The sequence below is a fragment of the Aulonocara stuartgranti genome (genome assembly GCF_965226115.1).
Source record: "Aulonocara stuartgranti genome assembly, chromosome: 1".
NCBI lineage: Eukaryota > Metazoa > Chordata > Actinopteri > Cichliformes > Cichlidae > Aulonocara > Aulonocara stuartgranti.
The window spans coordinates 14,896,895-14,917,054 of NC_138939.1; the positions used below are offsets into that span (position 1 = coordinate 14,896,895).

Sequence of the window (20,160 nt, forward strand, 5' to 3'; positions counted from 1 at the left end):
AGGTCTTAAAGGTTCCTCTGATAAACAGTTGTATGCACCATATTAGGGACACAGCCCAAAGTACTGCAGACAAACACAAACACCTGCTGTGTCCCGGAGACATGTGTGAAGCTGGATTCATGGTCCCACAGTGATGTTTCTTGTAGCTTTTTGGCTATGCAGAAAAGATTATGGGAATTCACCCAATGCAGGGACTACAGTAACGCGCTTGTGTGCAAAGCGTACAGTGTGTCACCTCAACACAGGGATGCTATGCACAGTTTGATTACAGAATACTTGAAGCGGGTAGCTTGAACAAGTAAGGAAATGGGAGTGGAGATTTCCAGCAATCAAAAAAGGATCCACAGACGATTGTTTTCAACACTCCATTTCACTTCACTGCAAAAGACATTCTTTTCTGTTCGGCAGCAGCAAAACAGCCTCTGTTTCAGCACTTCCCCCATTATTAATACTAAAATATTATATTTTCATCAAGCAGGAACTGCATATTCACTAATAATTATCTTCAGATTACACATTAAACCACCCACTCATCTCTGTGCATAATGCTACAGTAAGCATTACTGTATGCACACTGCTCAAAATCATTAACATCATCTTAAAGTACAAACTGTATTTTTATGCTTTAAAGCATGAGACTTTTCTATGATGTTTCTGAGTTACTTTAAGTCAAGATTTTAAAATTCAAAAGGTGGCACTGGACTGTTAGAACAGCCCTGTGAGGTGTCTTTAAAGAGCTATTTATAACCCTCATATCAAAAGCTAAACTTGGGCAGAGAGGGAACGAGAAGGGCGAATGTCAATGAAGAAGAGAAATGATAGGTGGCGCGGAGCAAACGGGTGAGGCCGAGAGAGGGAAAAAACAAGACGCACAGAGCCAGGTTCAGGAAGACAGAGAGGGGTGAGGGAGTGTGTTTTTTTATGGGGTAACATGTCGGTCATGTAAGGAGTTTGTGTGAGAAATGGGTCTCAGTGCAGCGAGGGCTGATGCAGCATAACAATAAGTTCACACGCAGGCTCGCAGGCTGGTTAGAGAACACACACACATTTACCTAAGCAATACACACAAGTATAGGCAAAGACGAACTAACCACATAAGCACAAAAAGAAATTCACACATAAATCCAAATATGTGCAAGTATCTAAGATGAGACGCACACAGTGAGATCTAAAGACACACACACACACACACTGCAGAGTGGGGAAGTTGCTTTAAAGAAACAATGAAAGCAGCACAGTTAGAGCTCCATGTTTGCGCTTATTATACTGCTGCAGTCTGATAAAAAAACAGCACATGGACAGACACGATGCATGCCCACTGCAGTCTTCCTGCACGCAGACCTTCTACTGAGGAGGCGTTCCTGAAGATGTTGCTCTTCTGTTTCCATGTTTGTCGTCACCATCGTGCTGCAGAAAGAATCTGATAAGCTGGTCCGTGATAGTGTTACGAGAACACGTTAGGTGTCTAAAACCTTTCCCCAGCACTGTGAATACGCAGACCGTACACAGTACACAGTAGTAGCACACACAAATACAACTCTCCCTACTTCCCTCCTTGCTCCTCTTGGGGGTATTAAGAGCAGTAATGATGATGTGGGACTGCTTCCTTGTGTGCGTCAGCGTGCGTGCATATATGTTTCTGTACGACACTATTAACACACGGGATAGAGCAGCTATTAGCCTAAAGAATGCTTTTATGGCACAAAAGAAAACAAACCCCCACACGAGAGGAACTCCAACACACACGTATACATACACAAATGCCCATACACGCACACACAGCACACTCACAGTAATGACCTGTTTTGTTAAGCACAGTGAATGCTCCAAGTACACAATAATAAACTCCTCATTTGTTATGTACTAGGACCATTAAAGAGAGCGACCACAAGAGGAGGAGACGGGAAGAAGAAAGGGCTGCATTAAAAAGAATAATGAGCAAAGAGAGAGACAAAAATATAAGGACAGACAGAAGTACACAGAGTAGGTCTGACTGTCCTTACATTGTTGTAAACATACAGTAGGTAGAAACAACAGAGGCAGGGGAGGTAAAGCAAATATGAAACATAAGAGAGCAAAAGTGAAATGAAGGACTCCTTTGCACTACAAATACAGACTGTTGGCCATGCAATCACAGTGCCCCCTATTGGCAGACGATAAGTCACCATTTTGGATAGTGGCACATTTATTTATTAGCCCATCTTATTGAAGGTGATATTTTAAATTAATCAGTCAATCTATCAATCAATCAATCAATCAATCAAAGGTAGTTAAAAAGGTTTACCATCAGTATGCAGCACATTACAGATAATGCACGCTGCAGGACAGCCATTTCTCCCTGATATTTCTCAGACACACTAAACCACTGCTTTTCTGTGCCACCTCGTCTGGTTTCATAGACAGCTCATGTGGCATTAGGAAGGACGCCACACTTATGTGTTTCTATCATGGTTTCATTTTAAGCTTGGCGCAGTGTTCTAAAATCCAACTGAATAATATGTCAGGAACAGCGCAGTCACAGATGCATAATGCTTGATTCATGATTATGAATGATTGATAACCCAACTGTACCAGACCCAAAGATTTAGTCCAATGGATCACATATGACCACATCAGTATATGATGGCAGTGTATGATTTAGTACATAAGAGATGCAGAGAGTGTAAATAAGCGGCGTTAGCGATTACTCAACCGTCATTTCACAGCCTCGTAAGATCTGATCACGTGTATATTACCAAGGTAAAAGGTGTGAGCATGAGTGGCTTTACTCTTAAAATTTAATGACTACATAGTGAATTTCATTGACATTATAAACTCTTTACGAATAAGTCATATCCAACAAAACTCAGCTGTTATACGAGGCACAGGTCTGCATGCCAAATATCCAGATTTGCAGGCTTCAAGTGATTGTTTTGAAGATGGTACTTGGCCTTGAGGCGACTGATGTTGTGAATTGGTGCTATATAAATAAAATTGAATTGAATTAGATACTTCAGACTTCTTTATTTTACTTTATAATTTAAGCTTTTAAAGGTCAGTGAGCACTGGCTGTCGAAATCTTGTGTTTTCTAGACAAACATGTCGCATGCAGAGGCTCAACCAAGGAAAAGAGAGCAAAACAAATTGATGGACATAAAGGCGACGTCTGATCTGACAGCCATTTTAACACAAAGTGCTTCTACAAAAACAAGGCACTCCTGTACTTTACATTCCTCTCCATTAGCCAATCTTTTGAATACAGGCCTTTGTGGCTGGGCTTACAAAGGAGAAAAAAGCCTGTTGTCTGTCTGTAGGTTGCTGGTGTCTCTAGTCAGACGCTGAGTCACTGCACTGTGGCACAAATGCTCTAATTGTAAACACCCCCCGGTGGGTGAACCTGGTGAGTGACCTGTGAGCGACCCTAACCAAAGGAAAACTTTCCACTAAGAAGGATTACCAGTAATAATACGTGTCACATATACCGGTGATGAGATCACCTTAAACAACATTCACAGCAGCAATTTCTGCAACTAAATATCACCAGTCACAGCTGATCACTCTTTTATATCAGCTTAGAGGAAATTAAATCATTCTGAAGTTTAGAACATGTGCAACTCTGGGTTTTTGTGGGTTTTCTCAAGTAAACAGCTAATTTCTCTTGAATTAACGTCATAAGTGAGATTTTTCCATACATCTCTCACCACTCTTGTGTGCGTTGTAGCACCCAGCTTGAGTTTCTGTTTCTGGAGGTGCTGACATCTTGTTCTTCGTGCATGATTCTAAATGTATTGCTCTTTCAATGATGCCGAGACTTTTTCGCCCACTGACAACAAAACAGGAACAAGCAGTGTTTTTCCCACCGCTTTTCATAAATGGGGAAGACTCTTATACTGGTATGTGAAGCTTTCCCTTCTCCAAACATGAAGCTTCTGATTTACACCAAAACCTCCATCTTAGCCACACGTGTCCACAGAACAGTCTACTAACAGCAGTCTGATTTGTTTATACGATCTTCAGTGAAACGTAAAAGAGCAACAAAAAAACCCCAAAACACTTTTGCCCTTTCTCGCCTTACGAGTACAGTATTTGAAATACATCCACAGCTATCTGTTGAAAGAAAACAACCACTGATTAAATCTGACTTCCTTTGAGTCGAATGTAAATGACGCTTTATATGTAGAAAAGTTGGATGAAGAAAGTTGGTGTATTTTGTTTCGATCATGACAGTTTTTTGTAAGAAGTGCTTATTTGCACCTTTGTGTTATCAAAAGGCTCATAATCATTCGAGAAACACGCATGCAATCACTGTGGTGGGAAAAACACAATGAACACGCGCACAAGATGGAATTCAAACACAATGAAATGACGAGGAGTCACACAAGCTAACAGAAAACAGAGGAAGAGCAAATTGCAGATAAACACACAGGAGTTTGTGGTTTCAGTTCCACCGAAGACAGCTGGTACGTTTTAAGAGAGTGAGACCTGAAGTTGTTCTGGGAATACATAAACACAGGGGATCTGATTACGAATGCTCGGAAGATCTCAGACGTGCGGTGGGATAAGTCAAGGAGGAGGTGATGTGTCTTTTTATGGAGGTACACGGGATTTGATTGCGTATTCATGTGCATGATGAGGTGTTCTTACTATGCAGAAAAGCAAATGTGCATTTAGCTGACCTTGGCAATGAGGCTGAGGGGTTCTTGGCAGGAAGGTGGCAGTGCTGATCCCATTTCCTGTAACAGGTCAGGTACTTCCTGTTGCAGGTACAGCTCTAACATGGACGCCAGCTGAGAAAGACCTTGTTTCTTCTTCTCAGGCATAGAAGTTAGATCTGTAAAAACATTTTTTTTTAAAAATCATACAAATGTAGTTGAAACACTTCATAAAATCCAGGTATTCTGGTGTAAAAATGTAATGTTCTTTAAAGGTGATGATGTGAGGACTCCTAAAATTTGCCTGTAAATGGACCTAAATTGATATTTTATAACATATGATGCAGGTTTTCACTTATTTCTAGTATCTAACAGTCGTATTTGTTAATGTGTAAAGTAGGTAGAATGTTTGACGCCATCTGCTAAATCACATTTGTAAAGGGACTTTCAATCTCATTGAGACTTTTGCCAGATAAATGCAGAATATCGTTAAACCCGTCACACTGTCTCCTGCATCATATTCGCTGTATAAAATCTAACATTTGTTTTAAAAAAATCCATTTTGCTCTATCGCATCATGTTTTTTGACGAGTGGCAACTGTAAACATGATCCAGATGCTAAACATGTGGATCCTTCACTATATCCAAACAGCAACAAAACATAACAGAGTTTGTGGGAAAAGGCATCCTCTGCTTATTTTGGTATGAAACTGGGTAATCAAGACAAGCCATGGGCATCTCATTCAGTTTGTCAGGTGTGTGTTGAAAATCTCAGAATAATGGAAAGAAAAAGAGCTTTCTAGTGGTACAGAGGGAATCACAGGATCACTTTGATGGCTGCTCCGTCTGTTTAGTCAGTATTTCTGGATACAGTTCCAACACTAAATCACCTGCCAGTTACCCAAATCTGCCATCAGCAACGAGACCTGCACCGCATTCAGATGAAATACTGCCTGTTGTTTTACTGGCTTAGTTGATGAGAGAGAAAAGTCTGGTGTTTTGTTTCTAGATGCACAACTTTTTAGTGATCCATCTTCTAGTAGCTCATCTGTCCCCCAGTTCTTCCCTCAGCCACAGTTAAAACTTGTCTTTGCCACAGGAAGCGGCCCAGTTGCTTGGGGCTAGGCTCAGTGAGAAAAACCTACTGGCTCCAGGAACCACATTGTCTTTTTATAAAAATCCATTCTCTGAGATGAATTATTACTTTTTCTATTATGTTGATACTGAAGGTCTTTTGGGTGCATAATGAGAATTGCTTTGCATCCGATTCAATTCAATTTTATTTATACAGCAACAAATCACAACCACAGTTCCCTCAAGGACATTTATATTGTAGTAACACAACAGAGAAACCTCAACAATCATGCGACCCACTAAGAGCAAGCACTTTGGCAACAGTGGGAAAGAAAAACTCCCTTTTAACAAGAAGAAACCTCCAGCAAAACACTGTGCAGGTATTCAGTGGACTAACTTATTGTTAAAAAGCCATTAAAAGCCATTTAATTATAATCACTGTCAAATTCCAGAAAACATAAGTGCACTAAGCAGGTCACTGCCTGAATGTTGGAGATTTCTCCGGTAGCCGAGAGGGTTGTTGCCCTGCACCGTTTTGTCTCGACTATCTGTAGTTGCCGAACAAAAGTTCAGAGTACGCAGCCTTCTTGGAGTCACTGGGTGGCATGTTGCAAGGTGCTCCTGCTGGAGGAATTTGAGAATGTCGGATTAGTACAGTAGTGGTTCGTTGTGGTGAAGAGAGAGCTGAGCATGAGTGGCAATTTACTGGTCAAGCAATGTCCCTACACTCAATTACGGATGCAAGCTCTGGGTGGTGACTGAAAGAATGATGTCACGGATAGAAGCAGCGGAAACGAGTTTCCTCAAAAAGGCGGCCGGGCCCCTCTCCCTTAGAGAGAGAGTAAGGAGTTCAGCCTTTTAGGAGGGACTAAGAGTAGAGCTTCTACTCTTCCACACTGAAAAGAGTCAGTTGAGGTGGTTCAGGGATCTAGCAAGGATGCCACCAGGTGGCAAGTGAAATGTCCTGGGCATGTCTTACCTGGGGTAGACCCAAGACTACATGTCTTAGCTCACCTAGAAACACCTGATAAGCTGAAAAAGGTGGGTGGAGAGAGGGAGCTCTGGACTTCTCTGCTTTTCAGCATTTAAAATAATCTAATTTGCAAATTTAGAGCTCTTATGATACACTTACAATAAGTGTAACAAGACATGTCAACATCATTTTGCCTGTTCTGTAAAGGTTCAAATCAGTGATTTTGGTTTTTTAAAGAAAACCTTATAGCATCTAAAACAGGAATGAGCCCAGCTGAAAATAAAAAGTTTGCATTTGGCTACGACTGGATTATATATACACATGCGCTCGCTCTCTATATATATATAAATAAACACACAGGTGAAAGAGCAAACATTTTCTAATAACCTTTATTACAGTGAGGTAAAACGCACACAGACACTTGCAAGACAAACTTACGCGATTCATGCTCCTCTAGAGTGTAGAGCTCCTCACTGCTGCTCTTAGACGGACTTAACTGCATAGAAAAAGAGCAGTTCACTCTGGTGTTACTGAAATATCGTTCTCCTATCGATGCGCATTATGTGCTGTATTTATTGTTGCTCCCAGATAAAGTCCTTGAAACTTTCATACACTGAGAAACATGACATGGATTTCTTTAAAGTCTGGTTTTTCTGAGAGCAGGAATGCCCGCCTGTTATGGTGCATAAAAGGAAAGGTATTAAGCAGCTTTCTTTGAGCACATTTAGTTTAACTGAGTTGAACAGTGGGAAAGTCCAGCAACATACCAAGGCAAAGATGAGTCTTGCAGCTAGACGGACTGAGTCAGTGGGAAGTCTGGGTAGGAGGCTCTGCAGACATTTACACTCTCTCTTATGGCCTGACCATGCTTGTTTCTGCAGAAGGAGGATATAAATACACTGATGTATACAGACACATCCATCATAGCCATTATTACCCCAGCTACAAGCCATAAACAAAGTGTACACTTTAAAATGTAATGATTTACATTATGAGAACTTGATTTTTGTCCCCAAAAGATTAAAACACACAAACACACACACTGTACCTGGCACGCGGTATTGCAGTAGTGAGCCGTCTTGCACTGGGAACACCTCAACAAGCTCTCACGTCTGGACAGAAGGAATTTTTGAAAAGTTGTGTTAATTCTGCGCACATTCTTAACTAAAAAGAAGAAAGTGTGGCATTAAAGACATAAAATATTCAAAGGCTGAATCACTGTCTTTAAAAAAAACCAAACAAAAACGCTCCAGCTGAGAGAAGAAAATGCTAGAGATGACTTAAAAGGTCTTGGTGGCCTGGAATGGGACCAGGATTTTAGATTTCAAAACTTGCGATGCCAGTCTTCCTGTACTGACAGATAGTTGTAGTGTTTGAACAAAAACATTCAGCTGTTCCATATATGTTAAACACTTTTTGAGACGGTTAAAATTCAGCATCACCAAACAAATCCCTAAATCAGCTCAAGCATACTTCTGTCATTGTACTGACCTTTCACCGTGAAAGGATGTCGTCTTATCCTTTTCTATTCATCGCATTAAACTGACTGTGTGCGTCCATTATCTCATTTTATCTGTCTACCCAGCTCCAATTCGATTGTCGTTTAAGGGCAATACTTTAGGTGCACTCTCCTCACCGTCACCATCGGTTAGTCTCACCACATCACATAACTTGCCTGTGTCGGAATGGCAACATGTGACAGCTGTGCGTCCACTTGTGGTGGTGTTTGTGTGTATTTTTGTGAGTATGCATATGCCTCCGAGGTCTGCTGTGTTTCTCTGAGTGATACTGCTGTCCTTTCCACTTTGTCTGTCAGCCTGATAACAAGCCGGAGCACCGCAGTGTCAGCCTGCTTCATGAGGCCAATTACAGCCAGTAGTGGGGGCATCACTAAAACACACAAGTTGTGACTCACAGGAATCTTTTCAGTGTGTGTGTGTATGAGTGCATACACATAAGTCAATGTAGGCTATTCAAATCAATTATTTATTATACTTGCAAATGTCTTGAGCCATCCCTCATTTCTTTATGTTTTACTAGGAAAATGAGAAATAGGTGCAGTGATTTATTTTTTAACCCTTTAAGATCTAGCATAGAACCAAGTCCGCCAGAGCTTATATTATATTTTTTCATGTTGTAGTGCCATTTTTGGGAGCATTTCAAGTTGATATACATCAATACAAGTATTATAGCCCACATTTTAATAATATGTCTGCATTAAGTGCATAGTAATTACATAAATTGCAAAAAATGCAATAAACTACAAAAAAATTGAAAATCGTTTTTGTTTTTTAACATATATTTCTAGTTAGAGAAAGTTAAGAGGCTTATCCCTCTAAACTGTAAATACAAAAAAGTTGCACAAAATAGTTTCCCACCACAGGAAATTTAATTTAAGTGTCTTCATAGTTTTATTTTTGAAATACACCAATTTTTATATACTGCATATTATAATGCAAATTTGCAAAAAAACAGCATATGCATCAAAATAAACTATTTCCAGCAGTGCAATGTGAGTCCTAAGCATCCCAGAAACGACACAGAAAGTCATAAAGTCAAACATAACTTTTAAAAACACAAGTATAGGCTCATAAGGCCCTGATGGTAAAAAAAACTACATTTCCGCAAAATAACGTCACTTCCGGTTTCGGGCAGGTCATGTCGTACATGCGATCGTTCGCACTGACGTCTATTTCAATGTAGGAAGTGTTACGAACAGCTGATCGGATTGGCAAAGCGTGTTTCTGGAATATTATGTTTTTGTTGCTGCAAGTGCTTTTTATGCAGTTTTTGCAAAGCTATATGTGGAAGGAAACTGTGATCTAGGACAAGCTGATGGCATAAGATGCAAGTACAACTCCTCCGGTTTCATATGCAAAAAAAATTATTGCGCTAGCTTATGTGGTTGCAGTGCTACTGGGATTTAAAAATAGTTGCGCAAAACGGAGCGTGCCCGCTCCGACCGGCTTTAAAGGGTTACGTAGTTTTCAGGAAAAGTTCTCCAGGTTTCTTGGAGGACATTCAAAGCTCTTCTTTGAATGTTGTTGCCTTTTGTTCTGTTCTCTGTCAAGATGATTGCAATGCTTGAGCAATATTGCGGTCTGGGCTCTGGAGAGGCCAATCCATGACTTACAGTGTCCCCTTATGTTTTTTCTATCCAAGTATGGTTTTATTGAATTAGCACAGTGTGTTTGGGATCATTGTCATACTGAAAAATCTTTTTTATAAATATCTTGTGTAATTTTATTATTTAATTCCAGTGCACACCACTTTGTGTTTTAAGGTGCTTTATAAATAAGGATGGATGGAAAATTTAAGCTGTTGCCAATCAGATCCTTCCCAGATGGTTTTGCATGGTGGATCAAAACCTGACAGAACTATTCTGCATTCAAAATTCCAGCATCAGTGGCTGAAATTCAGCCCAAACCATCACAGACCCTCAGTTTTGCAGACACTCACAGTTGTAGCTCTCTCCTGACCTCCTCTGTAGATATGGATGATTTGAACCAAACATTTCTAAATGTATCACTTCATGAGTTCTTGTGTGCATACTGCCCCCTTTTCTAACCATTTCCCTTCCTTAACAAAAGGTGGTTTCTTGACAGTCACCGTTCCACTGAGACATTTTTGATGACGCTTCAGTAAACAGCAAACTGAAGGGCCAGATGCATCTCTCAGGTCCTCTGTCAGGTTTTTAATGGATTTCTTTAGTATTTCTTAAGGACATGACCTTCAGATAGTGTTCATCTGCTGTACGTAGCTTTTTAGACCTGCCTCTTTTGTCCTCCACTTGACCAGTTTCCAAGGTCAGCAAGCTTGGTTAGCAAGATGTATTGATAAACTGTATGGCTGCAATGCACAGACACAGATACCTGTTAATAAGTGCTAAGTATTTCATGTCGGGGAAAATGGATCAAAAAGTAAAATACCTGCCTGACCTGTCACATGGGAGGGAAACAGATTGAAGTGAGTCTCAGAAAACAGCCATCAGCACCAGAGAAGGTTTCTACACGGTGCTACAGATTTTTAATCCCACTGAAAGAAAGTCTTTGTTTCACATCTTATATTTAAAGGCGCAGGTTTATTCACACTGTAGTTTTCAGACTTCTACGCAGGATTAATTTTACAGCCAAGGAGCTCATCGCTTATTTTCTACAAAAGAAAAGAAAATTTTAAAAAAAGACAGAGACAGTAAAAAAAAAAAAAAAAACCCCACAAAAAAACCCTCTAACTCCATGGTAGACCACTGTATGACAGACACATGCTTCATGAAATCATGAAACAAATGACAAAGCAGAGTGCTTAGAACCTAGCATTCATTTCATTCGCTAAAGAATTTCTTCACATTACCAACAATGGAGCATAAGCACTGACAGCCGAACACCCCAAGGCTGGTTTAGCGTGAGCTGATATACAATAATAAGTTGCAAGTCTTTATGGATTTATCATATAATAAGGAAAGAAAATAGAGAAAATAATAAAAATCCTACTAATTAAATCTGACAGCGGATGGTATTATGAGCTCACACACGAAATATGAGATAATGGAAAAAAAATGTTATGATGGATTTAAATACATTAAGCCGGGGCTTATCTTACTGAAAACGGCACATTTGATTAGATTGGACATGCTGGACCTATGAATGCAGTAGATGACATTAGAAAGAGCTTAAAGGCAAAATCTGAAATGTAATATAAACAAATGCGGCGCAGGTCTGACCAAAGGCTGTAGAGCGTCAACATTAGTGACAGAAGTTAAGTGTTTCCTGTGAGCGTTTCATCTATCAGCGTGTGACCAGACTCGATTGTTGTATTTGGCTCAAGGCGCCTTCAGTCTTGTACAAGTTTCCAAAACACTCTTTTCTTTCCTGTTCTTCCCTCCCTGCTCTCTAGATTCTGCATTTTACAGCTGTCCTTCCCATCTGTCTTCCCCCCCCCACCCGTTTTTTGTTATGCTGCTGTGTCCTATTTGCCTTTCCAGCTTGGAACTCAACCCTAAATTTATAGTTTCACCCTGGGACAGAGTTTCGTGAAAGCAGAGTTATTCTTGTCATGTTGAGACCAACCAGAAACACGGAAGCCACCCACAGTTCATGAAACACATGCCTGGAGTCTGAGACACAGAGTAACAACAGATAGGATAAGGGCAAACCTAAACACAGACAGATCATAACTAAAAGCTGCAAGGCACAGGAAATCCATCCATCTTCCACAGGCCAGAGAGCAATCCTGGTGACAATCCCATTTTTTTAAACTTCTGTACTTGTTTCCTTTCACTGTGACCCCTCGGACGCTGCACATTGTAGAAGCTACACTGCATGTTCATGTACAGCATATATTAGGCAATTTTCCATTAGAAGGTAAACAATGACATCATGTGTTCAATATCTGTTTCAAATTGAATTCCATTATAATCATGTAACCAAATTATTTATTATGTGATTTGTTCATATTTTTGCAGGCTAGAAAACCATTGAATATGCTAAACAATCTCTGGGAAGGATTGGTTTCTGAATTATTATATTAGATGATTTTTTTTGTCTTTTAAAATTTCATTTCACCTGCTTTGTGCTGGGAAACAATAACATCTTGATTAAAAAAAAGAAGAGAAAACTGTTTTAAGGAGGACCTGTTGTGATTTTCAGCTCTATATTTTTATTCTTAGACTTGGATCAGAGCAGGTTTGCATTACTCACAGCTCAAAATAAGTCTTATACATCTTATACTTGGCCTTGGGGCAGCCCCTCAGTTCATCCTCTCATTTTTTAATTTTTTTTTTCTGCCCCCTTCACCCTTCTTTAAAGCCAGACTTCTTCTGATTGGCTACCACAAACAAACAAAGGAAAACACAGAAAACCAAAAGGCCCCTTTAAGTCTTTTAACACTTCATCGTACTATGTTTGAATCTTAAGTCAGAACAAAATTTATAGTGACAACAGATAAAACACTGGCCACTGACATGCTTAAATCTAAAACAATGATGTGATTTTTGCTACTTTACATTTTTACACCAACACACAAAGTCAAATGATTAAGATGTGTTTGAAGCAACAAAAGCACTGAATTAACAGTTTAGGAATTACAGACATTTTTATGCATAACCACCAATTTTTAGCATCTCAAAAGTAATTTGACTACAGACTGAAACTGTTCGAAAGCATACTCCAAAAAGCAAAATGACACCAGAATTTCTTACAGCAAAAAAATGGGCTATTCTTCAACAGCCAGGTCAGTCATCTGATCTCAGCCCAATAAAACATGCTTTTCAGATACTTAAGACAAAGCTGAAGGCAGAGAATCGTAAACAAGCAGCAGCTGCAGGCGTCTGCAGTAAAGGCCTCGCAGAAATCTTAAGGGAGGAAAACACAGCAATTGGTGATGTCCATGACTATTAAAAATATTTCTTATAATTAAAATGCTGCTAGTTTGTTCAATTACTTTTGTACCTCAGAAATTGGGGGAGTATTTATAAAAATGGCTGTAATCTCGAAACATCTAATTAAATATTTGATTAGACCTCTTCAATTAAAGCTGTCTGTATTGCGATCACGTTTTGATTGATTTTAATGTGTAGTGATGTAGAAAGGCAGAATTACAAAAAGATCCATATGGGCCTCTCTGAATACATCAATACACAATCCTAAAATTTAGAGAGTACATTTGGGCACAAAGGTTGGTAGTTTGATACTGTACTGTAAGATGAAAAGGAATACCATTTCAAATGACCAATATCAACATAAAAATCTGTCAAACAAAACGAGACAAAAGGTCACTGAGAAAAGAGAACCGCATGCAGAGATGGGACAACAGATAGAAATCCAGACAGCTTATCAGTAGCAGTATAAATGTACAGCTGCAGCACAGAAACTGCTGTTATGGTGATCGCCTAAAGGCTGATAAACACTTAGCACTGACTCAGACATGAGCACCAAGAACAGATACGGTCACATGATCCAGGTATTCCAGCAGGACTGAAGACGCTTTATCTTGGCTAAAGGTAACTGAATATTTCCTCTCTTTAAGGAGTTGTATGACACTCATGAAGACGAATACTTTCGCCCTTTACTCGTTTCACATCAGAGAACTGGGCAACGAAAATCCAATCATAGAACAAAGATCGCGTAAAAGACGTGAACCTTCTGAAATTTCTACCACCACGCCATCAAAAACTTTGAAGTTTATCAGTTTCAGCAAGTGTTGTATTCGGGATCATTCGGTTCATACACCCACCCACACGCATACTTTACATTTTCTACACAGTATTTCATGATTCAAATACAAAGATGGCGCTGCTCTAGCCTCCAGGCAACAAGCAATACAAGTTCAAGAACATATGCTCCTTGACGCAGTACAATGTGTGACATCAACTGATTTAACATGGTCTAAATATAGATGTGCACAACAGGAACAGACCGAGAAGGTCAAAAAAACAAAAAGCATAGAAATTGATAATAAATGACAAGGATACGACATTCCTTAGTCTTCATCAGCTAGTTAGTCAGCAAAATAACCCTATTCCATTGTTTAATAGAAGTGACTCATTTTCATACAGAGATTATGATTCCCCCTAGGAAGCACATCCATCTCATCTCCAGCCATGCTCTGTTATTATTATGCTTCCTCTTTTCCTCTGTCAACCGCTCCTTCCCTTTATCCCTTTCCTAACTCTTTCTTCCAGCTGCCTTTTTTCTGCTCTTCGTCTCCCTCTGTGTCTCTGTCAGATGTTGTGTGAAGTGATAGTCTTCTGGATGGCAGCTCCATGGCTGGACTGCAGGCACAGTAGGAAAACTCATGAATAATATTAGATGGTTTTCATTAGTAGCACGTAGGAAAAAAAGCAGACTCTCTCTCTCTCTGCATGACTCACTTCCTGCTCTCAATGTCATTTTTTCTCCCCTAACATCATCATTTGACTCCTTCGTTCGCATATTTTCTCTTTTTAAAGCCACCTGTCAGTGTCATATCTAATAATGTATACATTCAGGGGCCACTTTATTAGGTACACGCTGCTAGTACCGGATGTGGACATGGTCAGCAGCAATGCTCAGGTAGACTGTGGCATTCAAACAGTGCTTATGTGGTATTAATGGGGGCCAAAGTGTGCCCAGAAAATATCCTCCACACCATTACACCAGCCTGAGCCATTGAAACCAAGCCAGGATGGATCCTTGCTTTCATGTTGTTTATGCAAAATTCTGACCCTACCATCTGAATGTCACAACAGAAATTAGGATTCATCAGACCACACGATGATTTTCCAGTCTTGTAGCCTTAGCTACCTGTTCTTGGCTTTCTGCTGCTATAACCCTGTATGCTTTGATATATTGTGCTTCCAGAGATGATCTTCTGCATACCTCCGTTGTATGAATAGTTAGTTGAGTTATAGCTGCTTTCCGATCAGCTGGAAGATGTCTGGCTGTTCTCCTCTGACCTCTGACATCAAAGCATTTTTGCCCAGTGACCTGCTGTAAACCCCAGAAATTTATGTGCAGAAAAATCCCAGAACATCAGCAGTTTCTGAAATGCTCAGACCAGCCCATCTGATGCCATGTTCAAAGTCACTTAAATCACCTTTCTTATTCATTCTGATATTCAGTTTTTAACTTCAGAAGGTTGTCTTGACCATGTCTACATGACTAAGCTGCTGAGATGTGATGAGTGCCCTAACTTACATCCTGTTTATCATTCTTTATGAACATAATAGGGATCATTCATGATGTATTCAATAAAGGGGCGTCCCCTGGGAAGTGAAACGCTCATCTCCTGCTGCTGTCGCACTTTCAGGCATGGTTACCAGGGTAACCCTATAATGCATTTACCACATATGGCAATCACTGATGTTCTTCCCTGAATGTTGTTGACTTTCAGTGTATTCTTGCTGCCATGTCACTGTAAACCGCTTCCTGTGTAGATTCCACCTAACACTCGTTTCCCATAGATTTATACTCAACAGACTTCTTTTAGAAACAAACAGTAGCCCCCGTTTGCCAATAAAAAGAATGCAGCTTTAAAGGACTTGATATTTTACTTTGTCCATCTTTTATATACAGTATATTAGTGCTGGGCATCACTATAATTCTGAACAGATAAAATGTCAACTGTGGCTTTTCAAGTGGACTGAATAGATTGTAATACTTCCTACTGACGAACGAGGGGTCTGTATAAATTTAACTCACACAGTTCATTAATATACAACAACAACAATAATAATCCATCACTAAATCTGTTTAACAGGGCAAAGGTACACAATCACTTAACACTACTAACACTCTAACATTACTGCCAGCACATTTGTAAAATTGCACTGCTGAATGGCTCAATGGCTAATGGTAATTAGCAAGAACACTCTTAAGAACTGGGAGGGTTACAGCGACAGCAAAGACAGATGACGAATAAATAGAAGCAACCACAGAAAACACCTTTACCAACAGTGGAGCTGTGTCTGCCGTCTGAAGGTTTTTCACTTCATTTGCGCCACAAAGTTTGGAAGAACAAGTTCAAAAGGACTTTGTTTCAAAGCTGCACCTCACATCTTCGCTGTGGAAACAACGAACGCATCCCATCGTACCGAACACAACAACAAGCAGCCTTTTAAGGGTGGACCCTATAATCCTCTGGGAAATCTGTAACTTTAGTCAGCATTGTTTTGTGATTTTATTTTAAGGTTTATTTGTTTATTATGATTGAAAAGTTCACTTGTGCAGAAATAATAATAATAATAGTATTGTGACAACTGGGAACTGGCCAGAGTTTTAAGAAACAAAATGCAAAATTACCCGTTTTTGGAAAAAATGCAATTGGGATTTTCCTGACATGAATCAACAATCAATCACAAAACAGTCAAAATAACTTTTTTTACTCAAAGGGGGCACACACAGACTCGAAAGACATCAAAAGAGACGGTTAATCAAGACAATGCTTCGTCATAAGGTTCCCTTTCATCTTGCAGAGAATTTTTCCCCCCTTCACAGTAGAATATGTTCAGTAATTTTAATAGTCATCAAATTCTAGATCAAATTAAACTGAATGTGTAACAATAAGTATTTTTACAAGAAAAAAAATCCTTTTTTTTCTACATAGTTTACAATGAACGCCATTTAAAAAGAAATGAGCAGAGTCAGTGAAGTATAACGTATATAATGTTGTGCCTACTTTAATTTTTTTCCTCCAAACAACAGCGATATGCTTTTATGACTTTGCAGATCAGGAAAGCACAAACACAAGCATGTTTTGTTTTTAACACAAACGCCTCGTCTATGACACAGATGTGGATAAAATAGAAATTAGCGAAGAATTAAAAAATCCAGAAGTGAAAGAAATACAACAGGGAGAAACATCAACATTAGAAAAAAAGAAATAATAAAACGATGTCACTCAAAATTAGGTGAAGTGACTGAAAAATGCTGGATTTCTCCATTGATATGCAGGAGGATAGATCGCTGCGCTCACATGGGCGTATATGTGGTCAATTTTGTTAAGTCTACGCTATCAGACACCTAATTAGGCCTACCTCAGCATTCCTCTGTTGGTGTGTGTAGCATGATAATTAATTTCCCGCGAGTATTGGCTGCTACATGGCATCCATGAGATTTCGTTTGTGTGTGCGTGTGCGTTTGTGTATGTTAATAATTAGTGGTATTCTCGTCTCTGGGCTGTCCAGTCGTGCCTGAGTGAGTTTTCTCATTTTCAGGCTGAGCGGTCAACACAGCGTGGTACGTCTCACTCCAACATGACAAGTAATGGTGTGTGAGTATATATGTAAAATAAAAATATTAACATAAATCCACTGCCATGGACTGTCATGATACCTCCGTTATTAACTTATCGTCCAATTTATGAGCATGACTGTAATTTTTTTAGTCTGAGCCACTTTTATTTTATTTTCCTAGGGTAGTCTGTAATGGCTACAAACATTAAATGGTAGGGGTGCAACGATACTCGTATCGATATTGAACCGTTTGATACAGTGCTTTCGGTTCGGTACGCATATGTATCGAACAATACAATTTTTTTTTTTTTTTTTTATCAACTTTCCTTCTGAAGATGCTGTCTGTGTTAAGCGCTCAGTGGATCTGCGCTCGACAGTGCAGCCTAGGCGGAGTAGTCGAACGCAGATTCACTGAGCGCAGGGCAAGCTAGCGAGACAGAAGTTAAGCTCTCATTGCAACATGGCAAATTGAACCTCCCCCACCCTCATTCAGATCTGGCGTTTGGAATTATTTTGGTCTTCATGTGAGGTATGACCCTGAAGGTAAGCGAGTCATGGACAAAAGTAAAACAGTATGTTGGATGTGCCATGCAATGCTCAATTACATGGGTGGGAACTAGTGCGTTAGCGCAGTTAGCTCGTTAACGTGTTGACGCCGTCCAACCCCACGCACGGGGCGATCTGCGGTAGCTCGTTAACGGAGATTTGCCGTGTTGTGGCGTTAACGTCATTTTAACGAGATTAACGCTGACAGCACTAGTGGGAACACAATGAATATGACTGCACATTTACTCCGACATCATCCTAGTGCAAAGACAAGTGGAAGCAGACAAAAGCAACAACAAAGCAACATTAAATTTAAAAACTGTACGTTTGAGTTAAAATATATATTTATAATTTTAATAAATGACAAATTAAAAAAGCATGAACATTTTTTTGTATCGAAAAAATATCGAACCGTGACACCAAAGTATCGAACCGAACCGTGAATTTTGTGTATCGTTGCACCCCTAATAATATGGCCATATTTTCTTTTGGAAATATGTTAAAGTCTGGTTTTATAAGTCTGCTTGTGTTTTTGTCTTCACATTATGCTCTGGGCAGTATATTTACTGCCATTTCTATTGCCTGGAGCAAAGCCTGCGATTCCTGAAGGAGCTGTGAAGGAGACGATGGAGTTTCAGAGCTGGAGCTGTTCATGCGATCACCATGGTGAATATGAGCTGTTTGTATGATAATATGGATGAGCTTCGTGAGCTGATTTAGGTTTAGAGGGAAGACAGTGGGGGAAGTTTGATGTGTTTCATTGAGCACTGCAGTGTTGCAGCGACATATGTCACACTCACTTCCAGGACCACACTGTGACTCTATCTGGCTTCGGGACTTGTTGGACAGACCGAGACATTAATCTAAACAGCAAAAAGAAATGTGGAGCGACTCCACAAGTATAAGATAAGATAAGATCACCTTTATTAGTCCCACAGGTGGGAAATTTCGTTCGTTACAGCAAAAGTGCAAAGTTATGTAGCAGAAATTAGAAAACACTGGAATGAAATAAAATAAAATACTATATACAACTGAGTAAGAAAATACAAAAGTACAACTTTGTCAGAATCAACTGAAACGTAATCCCCGGACATGTTGTTGCTAGGAGATGTTTCTGTAGCCTTAAAATTGAAATGATATCAATGCAAACAGATTATTTGCTGAGGTAATTTGTCATTGTTGCTGATTTAACACACTGTTTGTGTCTCCTGATGGAGGAATCCAGAGTTAATCTGAAATGGTTCTGTACAATCACTATCCACTTCATTAGGTACACCTGTCGAATTACTTGTTAACACAAACATATAATCAGCCAATCAAATGGTAGCTACTCGATTAATTTAGGGATGTAGGCATGATCAAGATGACCTGCAAGTTCAAGGCAGGCATCAGAATGGGTAAATGGTAAATGGCCTGTATTTGTATAGCACTTTACTAGTCCCTAAGGACCCCAAAGCGCTTTACACATCCAGTCATCCACCCATTCACACACACATTCACACACTGGTGATGGCAAGCTACATTGTAGCCACAGCCACCCTGGGGCGCACTGACTTTAAACTGGATTGTTGCAGCAAAACAGGCTGGTTTTAGTAAACTGCTGCTCTTTTGGGATTTTCCTGCATTCTAAGTGAATAGTCCAAAAATGAGACATCCAGTAAGTGGCAGTTTTCTGAGGGAGAATTGAATTCCTTGTTGACCACTTGTTATGGCTAAGGTATGCAGAAGAGCCTCCCTGAAGGTTCACAATGTTGAATCTTGAAGCAGACTGGCTATAGCAATAGAAGACCATACCACATGCTGCTCTTGCCAGCTAAAACTGGAAACTGTGGCCAAAATTTAGACAGGGTGATGAAATTGGACTATAGAAGATTGGAAAAACGTTGCCCGCTCTAATGAGTCTTAATTTCTGCTGCAACATTTGGATGACAGAGTCAGAACAGAGTCAGAAGAGCATAAACAACATGAAAGCACGGATCCCTGATGCCTTGTGTCAACGGTTCAGGCTAGTGGTGATGTAATGATATGGAGAATATTTTCTCCCTTTAGTATCAACTGAGCATCATTTAAACACAACAGCCAACCTGAGTGTAGTTGCTGACCATGTCCATCCCTTTATGGCCACGGTGTACCCATCTTCTGCTGGCTGCTTCCAGCAGGATAAAACCCCCATGTCTCAACACCAAGCTCACATTACCTCAAACTGGTTTCTTGAGTTCATTCTACTC

The 20,160-nt window shown here is 39.8% G+C and overlaps 1 protein-coding gene and 1 long non-coding RNA gene across 2 annotated transcripts in view; one reads left to right on the forward strand and one right to left on the reverse strand.

Moving 5' to 3' along the window:
• smyd3 (SET and MYND domain containing 3) overlaps positions 1-20,160 on the reverse strand; it is a 116,135-nt gene that overhangs the window by 78,355 nt on the left and 17,620 nt on the right. The window contains exons 2-5 of the mRNA XM_082552146.1: positions 7,727-7,790; positions 7,446-7,553; positions 7,117-7,174; positions 4,656-4,810 (exon numbers count right to left, since the gene is read on the reverse strand). Coding sequence (XP_082408272.1) covers positions 4,656-4,810; positions 7,117-7,174; positions 7,446-7,553; positions 7,727-7,790 — 385 coding nt within the window. The remainder of the gene's footprint in view (positions 1-4,655; positions 4,811-7,116; positions 7,175-7,445; positions 7,554-7,726; positions 7,791-20,160) is intronic.
• Positions 1-20,160, forward strand: part of LOC309717651 — a 54,212-nt gene that overhangs the window by 5,348 nt on the left and 28,704 nt on the right. The window lies entirely within an intron of this gene.